The following is a 15,413-nucleotide window of genomic DNA, read 5'->3' as shown; positions in this document are numbered from 1 at the left end:
TCCATTAGGCGACTCAATTATGTCTAATGTGGCTAATGTCGGCGGATTAGAATTTTGCTTAAAGAAAGTCATATTTAGAACAGTGAGAATGGGAAGGGAGTGGGAGAACAGAAGACAAGAGACAATAATTACCTGTCTTTGATGCTACACAGATCAATGTGTAAATCACTGAAATTCCCCAGGGAACCTTGCTGAACTGAAATGAGGTCCTTGGGCTGGTTATCAATAAAGATGAGCCTCATGCAGCCTTGGAAAGCCTTAATGGGATTTAAACATTGGGAATCGGTGAGATTGTTGGGGCACCCTGTGGGACAGAGAAAAAAGATGAAGAAGAATACTGAAATGATCCGTCATTGCTCTGGCGACCTATTGATGGAAGACCTTGAGGTCTAATTATTTTGGTGCTTTTTCATTCACCGCGGTGCACGCCCTTTCGTTGTAAATCCTGGCATCCTCAGGGAGGGGAACGGAATCGGTACAAAACAGGGCATACTCAATCACCGTAGAGAAAGTAAAAAGTGTGGCAAAGGGAATACCCGTACTATAGCATTTATCTCATGCTGATTTTTTTTTCTTTATGTTGGTAAGCTCTTTGTTATTCTTTTGCTCAGTATCCTTCACTCATCCCAAGGAAGCAACACATCGTAACTACCTGGGAATTTTGGGTCTGTCCTGAAACATGTATCTAAATGCACAATTCAATTCTGAATTACACTTTCAAAGGACATTATGCGTTGGCTAAGGATGGCAGCAGAGTAATTGTCTGACTAATTGTTGGCATTAACAGGCTTAGTTCCTGAGAAAGGTACACTCAGGAACATAACTGGAATTTTGAAGAGATGTGCAAAACAAATCCGGACATTAAGGAACTAAGGGTTTAAATGCACGTAGTTACAGGGCTGTAATAGCATATGTGAAAGGCTAACACTATACCTTTTCTAAAGGGTGTTCTTTTAAAAAAAATGTATTACACTGACTTAGCGTAGCTTGCAACCAGGGTATATCTACTTCTCATTAAGACAGGTATAGAGCATCGTGGGTGTATCTAAGTGCTGTGCTCCTTACAAACTCCATCCCAATGGTTTTAATAGGTTCATAGCATATGGGAATGCAAGCTTGAAACCATGGCAATAGCCCATAAATAATTGGGAATTATTTCAGCCATCTCTAGTAGACAGTCGCTGCTGGGCTGAAGCCCGGCAGCTGGTTAACAGCTCACAAGCACACCATAAAATGAAGAGAGATGCTACAACTTCTAATTGAAGCTGTAGAGAGAATTTATGTAAGTTGACTATTATTACTGAAAACATTTTTCACCTTCCTTAAGTTTACAGTCTACATGTGGGGCGTTTGTTTAAACACTGTTCAAATCATAGATAAATCTTCATCTCCTTAGCATTGTGCTCCTTAAAACCTGGATCTGAGAACACGTCAACTGAGAGAGGGAAGTCATTTTGCCTTTGAGACATGTCAGATGATTACTGTATCATAATTACTAAAAAACATATTTTCCCAGAAATAAATTCAAGATCCCTTTTCTCTCTTTGTTGCTGAAATATTGAGTAAGGTGCAAAATCATGCAGTCTGTAAGGTATATCTTCGGGATATACCTGAGACTCTTCCTCTACAGCCTCTCTGATGCATTTTTTTTTTTTTTTTTTTGTCATCTCCTTGTTTTCACTAGTGCACTATGGAAAACACAGATCTGGATTTGAACCCTTGCTCTGCTACTCACTAGCTCTATGGCCTCATACAAATTATTTCATCTGAGCAAACATTAGTCTTATTATCTATTAAATGGGGATAATATTACCTACCTCACAAACAGGCTGCGTGAATTAAATGAGGTAAGACACATAAAACCTTAACAGAGACTGGAAGTGCATTCCTTTTCTAAAGGAATTTGTTCCCCCTGCACACACGGAGAAGATTGGGGTGGAGGACAGTGGCCCTTCCTCACCCTAAAATCAAACCACAAAGATGCTGCTCCACACTGCTTCCCTTCCAAGAGACCCCAATACATATACTGCACTTGTGCAAAGTCCCTTTTGTATTTCAAAGCTTTAGCCACATTTCCTTCGTATGAGAGAAATGATTTATAAATCCTATTTAAGAGACTGCAGGGCATAATTTTATATAATATGTTTCTTCAGTTTCCCAATGGAAAAGAATTAGCAAATGTAGTTCGGACCCTGATCCATGCCCCTATCTGTAGGAGCTGAAGCCAAGTGGTCCATCCCCTGCCACGTAGCAGGCTCTGTGCTGCACATCTAAACCTTGTTCTCACTTAACTCTCCCAGCTATGCTGAAGGTGAGTTTATTTCCCCATGTTCCAGATAAGGAAATTCAGGGACTATAAGTGTCTTGCTCAAGGTCAGACACCCACCGAGGTTAAATCCTCTTTAGAGATTATTTCTATAGTACAAACAACTGACTAGGAAATTAGATATTAATTTTTAATGAAAGAAATGCCATCAAACAACTAAATAAAATATGTATGCATTGATAAAAATGCAGTAGATGCCTAATGATTTGTCTTTCATCATTACCAATTTGCCCTTGTGGTTTCATCATTGGAAAGATTCCCAGGAAGCACCTAACATCAGAGAAGGCAGAATCTGAACTGGCTTCTCCAGTGTTCAGCTACAAGTTCACGGGCCTTCTACTTCCTCCCCATTGCTGGCTGCCCCAATCCATGGGCAGGGCCTCCAGGGATGTAGGGAAGGAAGGGACAGGGGACCAAGACAGCAAAGTGGCAGAGGGATGGCCTAGATGGCCAAGCATACTGGCTGCTCTTTCCCACCTGAATTTTTCCCCTTGCAGGTACTGCTGACTCTTGATACACTTTCTCTAAGTTTTCAGCTGAGTTTCTCCTTTCTAATGTGATCACAGAGCTTGGCATAGCTGCAAAAATCTCCTTTGGACATGTTATGTAACACCAGCTCTTACAGCTAAAGTTCTTTTCTTCCTCAGCACTGACCTAGATAATTTATATTTGCACAGCTGTGAGAGATTTTGCTTCTCACTATTTTGGGTTTGAGGGTGGATGCGTGTGTGTGTGTGTGTGTGTGTGTGTGTGTGTGTTGGGAGAACGGTCTAATTGACAAAGTGAAATCACCACAGTGAAATACTTGCCTGCTGCATTCTCCCTCCCCCATTTATTTTCACTCTCAAAGGTTGGAGAATTTACCTCCAAAGTAGTAGCTATTTCCAGAATAAATCTGCACCCAGGCGGTGTCCTGAGCTGGGGATGTGGCATCATCATCCAGAGTGAGAGTGATGCGGTTCCTCCTGGCGCTGACGCTAACCGAGTGCCACAGGCCGTCGTTCAAGTTGCTGCCTGCAAGAGAACAGGAAGGACACGCACAGCGATGAGGGCGAGGTCTGGGGAGAGGGGCTCGTTCCCCAGCCCGCTGTGGTCCACGGGCAGTCTCGGGCACGCCCCACTCTTCACTGGGCTTGAGCCAAAGCCCCCGCTGTTTCACAAGGGACATCTTTCTCCCTCCTTTTACCACGTGATTCTATTCTCCTTTCTTTCTTTCTTTCTTTCTTTCTTTCTTTCTTTCTTTCTTTCTTTCTTTCTTTCTTTCTTTCTTTTTTTTTTAAAGTACCTAAATTACTTCTGATGGTTTTGGCTTAAAAACAAAATCAAAATTACAAAAGTCATATATACTACAACCAAAAGCATGGCAGATACTGATGTATTAATGTATAAATGCAGAAGAAAAAGAGAAAACAAACAAACAAAAAAAACCCAACAAAACTTGAAATGTTATCAGCAGTTTTATCTTTGGGTGGGTGGCTTATAAGCAATTTTGGTTTTCTCACACTTTCCTAAAAATGACTTTTATCCCATTTTTAGTAAAAAGTAAACTATTTTTAAAGTAGAAAAGGAAAGCCAGATTGCAATGGCGTGCCAGGCAGACGCAGCCTCCTGTCAGGGAGAAGTAACAGACAGGTTCATTTCCAGCCTCTTTCCATAACTATCCTCCAATTTTATCACCTGTAAATATTATAATCCCTACTCTGTATCACTGATCAAATGAGATCAGGCAGTTCCGTTTCTAGAGCCATCTGGGGGCAGAGTGGGTGCTATGTCCAGTTCTCTCCTGTTCTTCTGCCCAGATGTCTTTGGTGCACACTACATTACTGACCTACCATGTTGAGAAAACACCACTGGGAATTAGTCATGAGAGTTTCAACTATTTCCTCCAAAAATTTGTCGTCTGTTAAGATGATTATGTCAGTGCAAAGCACTTGAGGAAGAAAACGTGGCCATATTAACCAATCGAGTCACAAAGATTTGTCTGTGACAAGAGCACACAGTCACACAGGTCTTCATTCAATAGTCATTTACTGTGCCCTGTTATGTGTGGAGTTGCCTTCCCTCTCCTTGCCTCAGTTTTTCCCCTGCAAAAGGGGGACAGTGATTGTACTGAAAGGCCCTTGTGAGAGCTACACCGCTAACACAGCAGTGTATGCGGAACAGTTCATGTCAATCGTGTCAATCCTAAGCAGTGAGCAGTAGCAGCTCAAACACAGGGACGGAGCTGCAGCTACAAAGTGGACCTGGCAACAGGGAGTATGGATATGGGCACCCACGGTCTCTATCTGGGGGTGGGCCACAGTTAAGTGAAGAGACATAGGCAAAGAGAATTAAAACACGGCCTTTTGAGTTCTGGCTGGTGGGGTAGACCAAGAAGCAAGCAGACAAGGCTTGCGATTCTGGGTGGAACAGTGTATGACATGTGGGAAGGAAGAAAGAAGGCCTAACTAGCCCACGTGAGGGTCCCAAGAGTGTTTCACAGAAGTAGGTGACAGTTAAGGGAAGTTTTGGAAACTGAGAACGTTTGCAATTCAGAGCAAGGGTTCCAGGAGACAGGGCCTGTACAAACACCTGGAGGTCTGGAACGAGAAGCAGGGAGGATGATGGGAAGAAATTGGGGAGAGGCTCCTGTTGCCCAGGGGCCTTATGGGCCAGGTGAAAGGGGAGTTTTACCACTGTCTTTTGACAAATGATTCTGGAGAACACTTTATCCAAACCAATTCCAATAGAATCTCTGGGGATGGGCTCTAGGCATCTGCATTTTCTCAAAAGCTCCCTGGGTGACTCTAATGTACAGCCGGGGATATAAATCTCTGCTTTGGAGCCTGGGAGTCTCTAGCTTGGTAATGACTGGGTGGAGGTGTTGATTCAAAGAATCCTCGGGATGCAGAGCAGAGGATAGGGGCTGGGAGGAGTCCAGGCTGGAGGCAGAACTGCAGGAATGGTGGGGAGTGGTGATTGCTTGCAGAGACCCCGGGAGACAGGATGGTAGGGTCTTCCCTAAAGTAGCAGCAGGGAAAACAGAGAGCAAGCAATGGATGAAGAGCTATTTGCAGAGGTAAAACAGACCTGCCTTGGTAGAGCCTACTGGCGCAGCCCCTGAGAAGCCAGCTGGGAAGAAAACACTGACAATCTCAGCGGAGTGGCAAGTAAAGAGCTTGTGTCCCCCACACTCCGGGGCTCTGGAATGGCTGGGGAAGCTGCCCAGGGAGAAGCACAGCACCAGGCATGGGCCCAGCTGCGTTTCCGCCAGGGCAGCTGGGCCCCATCTGCTCAGAGTGGCCAGATGCAGGAGACCTCCTGTGCTTCCAGCCAGCCCCTTGCAGGCAGTCCCCCTGCAGCCCCGAACATCTGCTCGGGGTAGAGGGGAGAACCCACAGGCCGCTCAGCCTGGTGGCCCCACTTTCTCCTGAAGGCAGTTGTCTTCAGACAGGGTTTGGGTCCTGGCCACAGGGACTCTGCTAATGAGGTAGAAGGTCTGTCAGGTGTTTCTTGGTGAGGAACATTTGACTTCTGTAGGGTATTTGGTGAGCACAGTCAATTGTAAGTCTTTACTTTTACTTTCATTTGCATGCTCATTTGAATATATCTGCATAACATATGGGCCAGCATTTGCAGGTAAGCTCTAGACTGTTTGGGCTGGAAGGGAGTTAATAACCAGTTTAGCACTATAGGGTCTAAATAGTCCCTGAGGGCCAAGCACCCTGCAAGGCATCAGGGATGCAGTAGAGAAGGAAGATATTCAGAGGCCACAGGGAGCAGCCCCTCTAACCAGAGACCTAGCAGCATTTTACAGATGAAACTGGCTGGGAGATGGGGCTGCTCCTGTGAGTCTGCAGAACCAGCTTCTGTGCTGGGGTTGTGGTCCGGTCTCTGTCCTACATCACTGTTTGTGTCTCTGTCTTTAAAATTTTTACTTAATGAGCATTTGCAGGGTTGGTCTCTTCTCTCTTTCTCTTCTCTTCTCTTCTTCTCTTTTCCTCTCCTCTCCCATCCTCTCCCCTTTGCTCCCCTCCCCTCTCTTCTCCTCTCCTCTCTTCTCCTTTCCTTTTTTTTTTTTTTTCCTCTTTGGTCTGCTTTTCTTTGAGTTGACCTTTTCCTACCTTTTCCTGCAGGGGGTGGGGGTGTTGTATGAAAAGCTTAGCTCTTTGGAAGAGAATTATTAGAATACTAGTTTTTGATGCAGGTATCACCTGGGAAGCTTTTGAAAATACAGAACACTGGGCCCACAGCAGGTTAATTAAGTCAGATTTCTGGGGGTGGCCCCAAGGCCTTGGAAGGTTCAAAGATCCCTGGGAATTCAGCTGTGCAGCCAGGGTTGGGAACTACCCCATTAGATGTTTTGAAAGAGAAAGGAAAGAAGCTAGGAAAACGTGGCTAGTTTAGGGCACCTGACCCAGCATCCATTCCAAGGCAAGTAAAGTTGTAATTTCTCTTCTAAAAATCTTTGCTTTCCACCTGGGCACTCTTATCTACTTGATTCTGTTAATGGACCCAAAAAGCACCCCCAGAGATTCTCCAAGGTTTGGATATTAAGAATACTCCTTTAAAGGTACAAGTTGAAGTGCTATTAATTAGGAAATTAAGGAGAGTCCACTCTATCAGATTGCTTTCCTCCTAAACCTCTCTGAGATAAATAGCTTTGAAAGAACAGACATGACCAATTAGGAGAACAGGAAAGCAACACCTTTGAGGCCAGGAACACCTGGATGGGGAAAAAGCCCCTGGGGTAGAAGAGCAGGGTCTTAAGTGTCACTCTGGGGAACTAAGCACCCACATGATTTAGGGACCGAGACTTAAAGACGGGATTTGGGTTCTGGATAGAGTTGGATGATTACAAACGGAACATTTCTGAACTTTAAAGGGATGTCAGGCATTATTTGCCATCTCCCAGAGCAGCAAAGAATAAAAACTGATTATATTAAATGTTAGTGGGTACAGAGGGAAACAGGTAATTTCATATGCTGCTCTATCAGCCTAAGTTTGCACATTCTTTGTGGAAGGCAATATACCAAAAGGTATCAAAAATCCTAAGACTGTCATACCTCATCACCCATGAATTTTATTCTGAAAAACTAATCCTAAAATAGTAACAGAGCTTCGCTGAAGATTTATGGTGAAGATAGTTCATGACACTGTAACATACAATAACAAAAATTCACAGCTGCCAATATTTCCAATAGTAGCAGGTTAGCTAAATCAAATATGGGGTACTCTTAATATGGAAAAATAATGTAGTGATTAAAAATCATACCATCCAAGAATGCTACTGATATCTCGATAAGAGAAAAACTCTAGCCAAATAGTATATGCTGCCTAATTCCTATTCTGTTAAAAATTAACAGCAAGAGAAAACACTGGAATGATGTAGAATGATAGTATCATAGCTTATTTTCATTTTTTCATCCATATAGTACTGAAGTTTTCAAAGTTTCTTAAATAATGTACAATTTTCATAATCTCTTAAAAAAAACTATTTAAGCTGAAATGAAGGGCAGAAAAAATGTCCTTTCCCACTTTTGTATTCATGGCTTTTCCCAGGTCCCAGAATCCAGCCTAGGACATCAGTACAAAAGGCTTCTTAAAGAGAGAGAGTTATACAAGCTGTCCTGTGCTTCCCTAGGAATCCTATCAAGACCTGAAAAGTTTTCTCTATAGACAAAGATGACATTTTCCATCTTTACAACTGAACTTGCAAATGAACCTTTGAAAACACAGCCCAATTGTAAAAATAGCTAGTAATACACGCTAACAATATTAAATGCCTCCAATGTGCCAGGCACTTTAAATATATAATTCCTAATTTTTACAATGGTCCTAGAGTTCATATTTATTGTCCTCATGTTATAGATGTCACAGAGGAGGACGGAGAGGCTGTACAGGGTCCTACGGCTACTAAGAGGCGGAGCCCGTGTTCAAAGGGAGGTGTCAGGCAAGAGGGCTGCGCCCCTCCTGTTTCGGAACCATCTAAGCCACCAGTCCTGCCCTGCTTCTGGGATAGCCTGGATGACCAAGGAGCTCTGCAAAGTTTTATTTTTTATTGATGAATTGAACTTTGCTTGTGTTATTATTATTTTGGTAACAGCTTTGTTGAGATAAAATTCATGTACCATACTTTTCATCTATTTTAAAGTGTGCAACTCAATGGTTTTTAGTAGATTCAGGGTAATACAATCACTACAATCAATTTTAAAACATTCTGTCACCCCCAAAATGCACTCTGTGTCCTTCATCTCTCATCACTCCAACTCCTTATGCCCTCACCTCCAGCCCTGGTCAACCACTAATCCACTTTTGCACCTCTGTGGATTTCCTTATTCTTGGCATTTCATATAAATGGCAGTATACGATAGGCACCATTTTTGTGACTGGCTTCTCATGCTTAGCATAATGTTTTCAAGCTTTATCCATGTGACAGGAATTGGGATATTTGTATAGCTGGATAATATTCAATTATATGAATATACCACATTTGGTTCATCTATCATCTGTTGGTGGACATTTAGGTTGTTTCCACTTTGGAGCATTATTGTAAATAATGCTGCCATGAACATTTGTGTACATGTTTCTGTATGGACATATATTTCCAATCTTCTTGACACCTAGGAGTGCAGTTGCTGGGTCTAATGGTAACTCCATACTTCACCCTTTGGGGAATTGCCAGACTCTTTCCAAAGGGGCTGTGCCAGTTTACATTCCTACCAGACAACTTTGCTTTTAACAATACTGACTTCAAACTTTAGTCCTGTGCTTTTGTGGATCATCTAGCTTCTGAGAAGAATTAAAATGAGATTCAACTTTTGTTTCTCAGGAAGTCTACTTAGGTCTTCTCTTAGAATGTTAAGCCATATTTTATTACTTTGATTTTACTTTGGTGGAGGTGGGGCGTCTTGTAGCATACCTCTTGCATTCTGGCTCCCAATTGCTCTTCTCTTTCTCTATTTCCTCGGTCAAATTCCTAACAGATCTTTGAACTTTAATCTTCATCTTATTTTAGTGTCTGTTTTTATGTTTTGAAGATAGAAGGAAAGGCAAGACCATAATCTGTGTCACAAGGTCTTAATAAACTACTGAAACTGAGTGGCTGTCCAGGAGCCTTAAGCATCAGCCATGACTAGACTAGGCCGTCACAGCCACACACACGCAGAGGTACACACGCAGAGGTACACACACACAGAGACACAGCCACGACTAGACCAGGCCGTCACAGCCACACACACATACACACAGAGATACAGCCCAGGCCAGCACAGAGTCCCCAAAGACTATTTCCAACCCTGGAAATAACTTGTGACACATTTTCTTGACACCTTTATTTGCCTGTTACCCCTTGCTCAAGGCCCTGTCACTTACAATTTCTAGGAATTTAGACAGATATCTTAATTTCTCTAAACCTGTTACCTCATCTGTAAAATAGAAACAGAATTGATAAGCTTACCTTGGAAGTTTCTAGGCTCTATCTTCTCCAGAACACTCAATTCAGCTGTTTTTCTATGTCCTCTCATATCTACTCTTATTTAACAGTTCAAAGGTAGTTTTAATTTTTGTAAGAACAAAGTAGGGAATATATAAATAATTGAATAAGGCAGTCTTAAAATAAATGTCAATCACATAGTAAAAGAGAATATTATAATTACCAGTACCATTATGCTACAATTTAGAGCCTGAGTTATGTTTCTCTTGGACTCCATTTATTCATCAGTTATCAAAGTCTATTAACTCTCCCCTACATATGGTAGATTAAATTCTCATATTTCTTCAAATTCCCTTTTATTCTCCCCCTTATGCTTACAGCTAGGAATTTTCAGGACGGCCTCCCTCTTTCCCCAGCCTCCCACCTCTTTCTGGTGGAGGACACCTCCATAGAGCAAACTATCTAAAGAGCAATGTTATTGTCAATTTCACAGCAAATAACCCTCCAGTGGGTCCTGGAGCTGAGAGAGCAACGCACACTGCTTAGCTGGACAATCTTTGCTTTCTGTAACCAAGTTCCTTTCTGTCTTTTCAACCTTATTTCCCAATATCCCTGCATAAATTCCTTATTCCAGCTAGACTAGTGTATTCGTTTGCTCCAAGTGAACACAGTTAGCAAATTGGTGCTTCTACTCCCAACCTCTGCTCTACCCGTACACTGTGCAGTTCCCACTATCCAAACGCATCTCCCAGTCCTGCAAGGCCCAGTGTTTGCCTTAGCACAGCCTCTCCAAACTGTACAGACAGACAGCTGCTGTTTTTTGACTTTCTATCACAGTTGCCCAGCACAGTGGAGGCCATAAAGAAAGTGCTGAATGATTGATTGATCGAATAAATGAATAAGTTACTAAATCAGGAAATGAACGAAGCAGACTAATGCAAAGCAATTTTTCCTTGTAAATTCCTGTAACATCCACTGTCTGATCTACTTATTTCATTCATGTTATTTACTGCCTGTTGATATTAATTAACAATTCATCTATGTAAGTCTCATCTCCCCAGTGGGATTACAAGTTCCTGGGGGTCGGAATCTGAGTCATGTCTGGGTATCCCCCTCTGCGTCAGGGGGCAACGTCCTGCCCTCTCCAAATGCTCATTGATTGATTGAGCATCAAACCAGCCGAATCTCCCCTGCCAAGTGTCAGCAGCAGGGCCGTCTCATGAGCATTGGCCATAAATCACAGGTTAAACCTTTCCTGGTGGTTAAAGCCTGGCTCATATTTCAAGATAACCTGGATCCTGAAAACCCGCTATCAAGGTATAAAGAGATAACATCTGGGTTTGCATCCACTGGAGTCTGGAGTCTGATGGGAAGTCGCCACACATTTGTGGTTGGTGGCGAAGGGGTTCCTTCCCTAGTACAGACTTGAATGCTCAGATCAAACATCTACGTGATAAAAATCAAGCTCAACTCCAGAGAGATGTTTTCCTACTCCCTTCAGGATACAGCTCCAACTGTGTGGTCCCTGACCAATATGCGGCCTCACCTTTTGTCCATCCTTCCATGCACTCTGTGACACTAAGGTACACTAAGCCCCCCAGGGAGTCTTACACCCCTGGTTCTCTTCCTGTTTCTCCTTTCTGATTGGAGCATCCTTTCCTTCCCTATCTGGCCAAATTCTATTCATTCTTCAGAATCAAACTGTATTGTCCCCTCTTCTAGAAAGTCTTCTCTTTCTTACTCATCTTGTTGCCTCTTCTCTGTGCTTTTCCAGAATCCTGAGCATTCGTCCTATTGCATTATAAATGCCTCTTTCCCATCCCTGCCAACAGTGCCTACCAGGTGAAGGGCAGTACCTCCATCCCCAGCTCAACCATAGTGCCCAGCACAGAGTCAACACTCCAAAAGTTTCCTGAATTAGGTGGAAGCAAAGTGAACTATATAAAAGAATCGTCAAAGTAGAAAATATGGAAGAGCAAGGGAGGTAGCAGGAGCCTTGGGTAATAGATGAATCTGCTATAATAATAAAAATCGAGCTCTCTCAATTTCTTTTTTGAGTAAGGTAGAGAAAGAAAAGTAAGTTAATAAATAAAATGCTTCTGTTGTCATTACCCAAGCCTGAAAAAGCTACAGATGCCCAAGATCACTACTTTGGTAAACATCCCCAACCTTTGCTGGATATCTTGAAATTCAGGCAATTATATTCCACAGGTCCCCATAAAATGCAAAGCTTCATCATATTTCTGTCTTCTGAAACTCGAACTCTGTGCTCAGCCAGACAGCTTGTTGTGACAGCCGTGGCCCTGGGGCTATCTATTTATTTGGCCTCGCTAATGGGATTTCCTCATCAACATTATCTTAGCTGAAACACAGAGGCATTAATGACAACTTAATTGAAGCAGAGGATGGAGCTCACAGACTCGTCGTGTTTGCTTGACGTGCAGATGGCGGCTAGCTACAAATGACTTACATGAAAAAAGGGCACTATTGGGGGAGCAGCTCTGTTAATTGCAGGGCTGTAGCCTGTAACCATCTGGCCGCCTGCATTAATCCGAGTGGGCACTGGTCTCCTACACGATGCAGCTCACTCTCTCAGGCCGTCTCCCCACCTCTGGGAGCTCCACTGCCCTTTGTCTAATTAGCACTTCCTCTGAGGATAACTCATTGCTGAGTTTGACACACTGTGCAGCATATAATTGTTGTTACATGACTGTTTGTTAAAAATCACTACAAACTCTCCTTTCCCTGTCAGAGGTATATCCTTCAGAAACGTTTTGGAGGTCAACTCCACTAGTTTATTCACTGAGACAGGGGCCCGTGCGCGAGGCACACAGTGAGGGAGGACTTGTGGTGAGAAATGGGTGGTACCCGGCCCTGAGCAAGTGATGGGCTTGTTCCCATGGACCCTTATGTCCTAGTGATGAGAAGACATTGAACAACCAATTGAATAGACGCAGAATTAATTTACGTTGTTATGAACTGTGATGAGTCCCCACAAATCTCTTATGTCAAAGTCCTAACCCCTAGTACCTAAAAATAAAACTTTATTTGGAGCTAGAGTCTTTAAAGGGTAATTATGACAAAATGAGGTTCATTATGTCTGGTGCCCTTGTGAGAAGAGGATGTTTGGACAGAGACACTCACAGAGGGAGGACACGGAAGGACACAGGGAGCAGGCGGCCACCTACATACAGGCCAAGAGAGAGACCCTCAGAAGAAACCAAACCTGCCAACACCTTCGTCTTAGACTTCTAGCCTCCAGAACCGTGAGGAAATACGTTTTTGTTGTTTAAGCCACTTAGTCTGTGGTATTTTGCTATGGTAGCCTGAGCAGACTAATGCAGACAGATGTACACATACATAGGGCAAATGCTACAAAGAGAAGAACTAGAAGACCAGAAAACAGGCCACCCGGCCTGCTTCCGAACGGTTTTCTGAGAAAATACCAACCGAGATAAATTCCGGACAATAAGTGGGGTGGTGTTCGCCACAGCTGCAGCAGGAATTATTTAATGTAAACGCATTTGGTGTCAAGTAATCATCAAGAAGATGCCCATTCTGGCTGCCCGTCCAAGGCTCTGCCACCAGAGTCTCACCGTGTCCTGAGCTAGAGAAAGAACAAGCTCGTCACGGCAGCCTGCAGAATACGGAAACCCATGACTGATGGAATGGACGGCTGAACTGATATCTTTGGAAAGGCTTTTCTCTAGTACTATTCAAGGAATTATGGAAATACTGAAAAATTATAAGGCGGTAAAAGAAACATGACAAACACTACTGCTCGCTCCTCGGGATTAAGTGGGATGAGCTGCGATGGTCTCTCCAATAAACCACTTGCCTCAGCGAAAAGAATTGTGATGGCATCTGGTTGACGTCTGCATCTTTGTAGCCATGATTCCTTTGGTCCCGGGATTCTGCTCTGTTCCAGGTGACTGGCTCTCACCTATGTCTTTGCAGCTTATGGTCATTAAGTGGTGCTTGGCTGCCAGGCTGAGATCTCTCAGTTTAGATTCTCCCAGCTTTTTCTTCTGGATTTCATTCAATTGTGCTTAGACCATGTCTTTAAAGTATAGACTCATCTGTTCATCCTGAAAATTCCAGTTTGGATTTGATGCCCTTGATGATTTCAAGGCAGTGCACTGCACAATTGGGAATCTCTGGGGAGAAGATTCTCTAACGGAAATGCAGGGAGGTCTTTCTGCCATTTGGCCTCCTTGCTGCTGTCTCTGCTTTCTGAAGGGACATAAATATTTGCAGATCCTCATCTGTAAGAAAGCCTGCCCCATATTCAAAGATCCTTACCATGCCCCTGTTTTCTCTCTACATGAAATAGTTTCAGCACCTGCAACTGTCCCTCTTTTGACAAATTTGAAGACTCTATGTAATATGATAACCCCTCTACCAAACCCCTCCCCACACACAATTCTAGTGTGCTTTAAAGAAGGTTACCTGCACCTCCTCCCCCCCACAAAAAAAACTTTACAGATTTGTATATTTGACTCCGAATTCTCTACAAGTCATTTAAAATCTTAAGTATGACCCTTCTGGGACATGCAAGGCATCTCATTTATAAAAAAAAACAATGCATATAGCCTGATCTTTTGTACCCCCTTAATGAGCTGAAAAACAAACAAAAAATAAAAATAAAAAAAAAAAAAACTAAAAAAAAAAAAAACCGTGATATCAAAGAGGCCAAGTTTACGTTTCTTACTTCACAAAACACAGCAGAATTTGGGGAGTTGAGAATCATGGCCTTTGGCAAGGGCTTGGCTCTGGGTACTCCCAGTCAAGGCCACTTACCCCATTTTCAAAAGAAGACTTTTAGGTTGATAATTTTCTTGACGATCATAATGTGCAAGGTTGACCTGTTTTCTTTCAAGAACTCATAGAAAGGGCTAGAAGGGGATCAGTGATTCTAGACCAACTTTCTCCTATAGCAAAAGAGGATCACGAGGTCTAACGGAACCAGACTTACTCACGTCCTGCATCTACTCAGCACAGCTGGGCTAGAGCCCCAGTCCACCACTAAGGCCTGAGTTCAGGCTCTCTGCACTGACATTTGAGAAGTACTACAACAGGGAAAAACAAATTAAACTGAAGCCTTCTTTCTTCCTATTCTTCCTGCCTTACAGTCTCCCATCAAAAAAATAAAAATAACATTGAAATGTCAGATCACTTTCAAAATAATTATAGTAATGGCAATTTTCTCTTTGGATTGCTTAACGTTTCACATGACATTCAAAACATTCTGCCTTATTCATCTGAAGAAAACAAACCAGGTGGTCTCCTTTACCTTTACAAAATGCCCTGTTTTCTTAGTAATTCAGACTGGTTTGAGCCATGCCAATCTCCATGCTAAGTATCTCTTAAAGAGCGTTTAAAATGACAGCCATGTCCCTCATTAAAAAATAGAACGTGGCATCTATTGTTCAATGCACAAGTGTGGATTTTGAGAGGTCCTCATGGCCACGTGACCATTGTGAGAGGTCCCCATGGCACATGGTGTCTTATGAGAAGTGGGAAACAACTGACAGTTTGTTTCCTGACGCATAAAATAAGTCATCCAGGTATTTGCTCATTCATTTAAGATTTTCTGAATGGATTTTTTGATTCCTGAAAGTGCAAATGGCAAGGCTCACTGAGCAGCAAGACTCCTAAGGGTGTTCTCTGTTT

General features: G+C 42.9%; 1 protein-coding gene across 2 annotated transcripts in view; it reads right to left on the bottom strand.

Moving 5' to 3' along the window:
• Nucleotides 1-15,413, bottom strand: part of CNTNAP5 (contactin associated protein family member 5) — a 770,280-nt gene that overhangs the window by 336,708 nt on the left and 418,159 nt on the right. For both annotated transcript variants that reach the window (XM_069473762.1, XM_069473772.1), the window contains exons 9-10: nt 3,191-3,340; nt 133-304 (exon numbers count right to left, since the gene is read on the bottom strand). In XM_069473762.1, the coding sequence (XP_069329863.1) occupies nt 133-304; nt 3,191-3,340 (322 nt within the window). The remainder of the gene's footprint in view (nt 1-132; nt 305-3,190; nt 3,341-15,413) is intronic.

This window comes from Eulemur rufifrons, chromosome 1, assembly GCF_041146395.1.
Source record: "Eulemur rufifrons isolate Redbay chromosome 1, OSU_ERuf_1, whole genome shotgun sequence".
NCBI classification, from domain to species: domain Eukaryota; kingdom Metazoa; phylum Chordata; class Mammalia; order Primates; family Lemuridae; genus Eulemur; species Eulemur rufifrons.
This window is presented reverse-complemented; position numbering and strand designations above follow the sequence as displayed.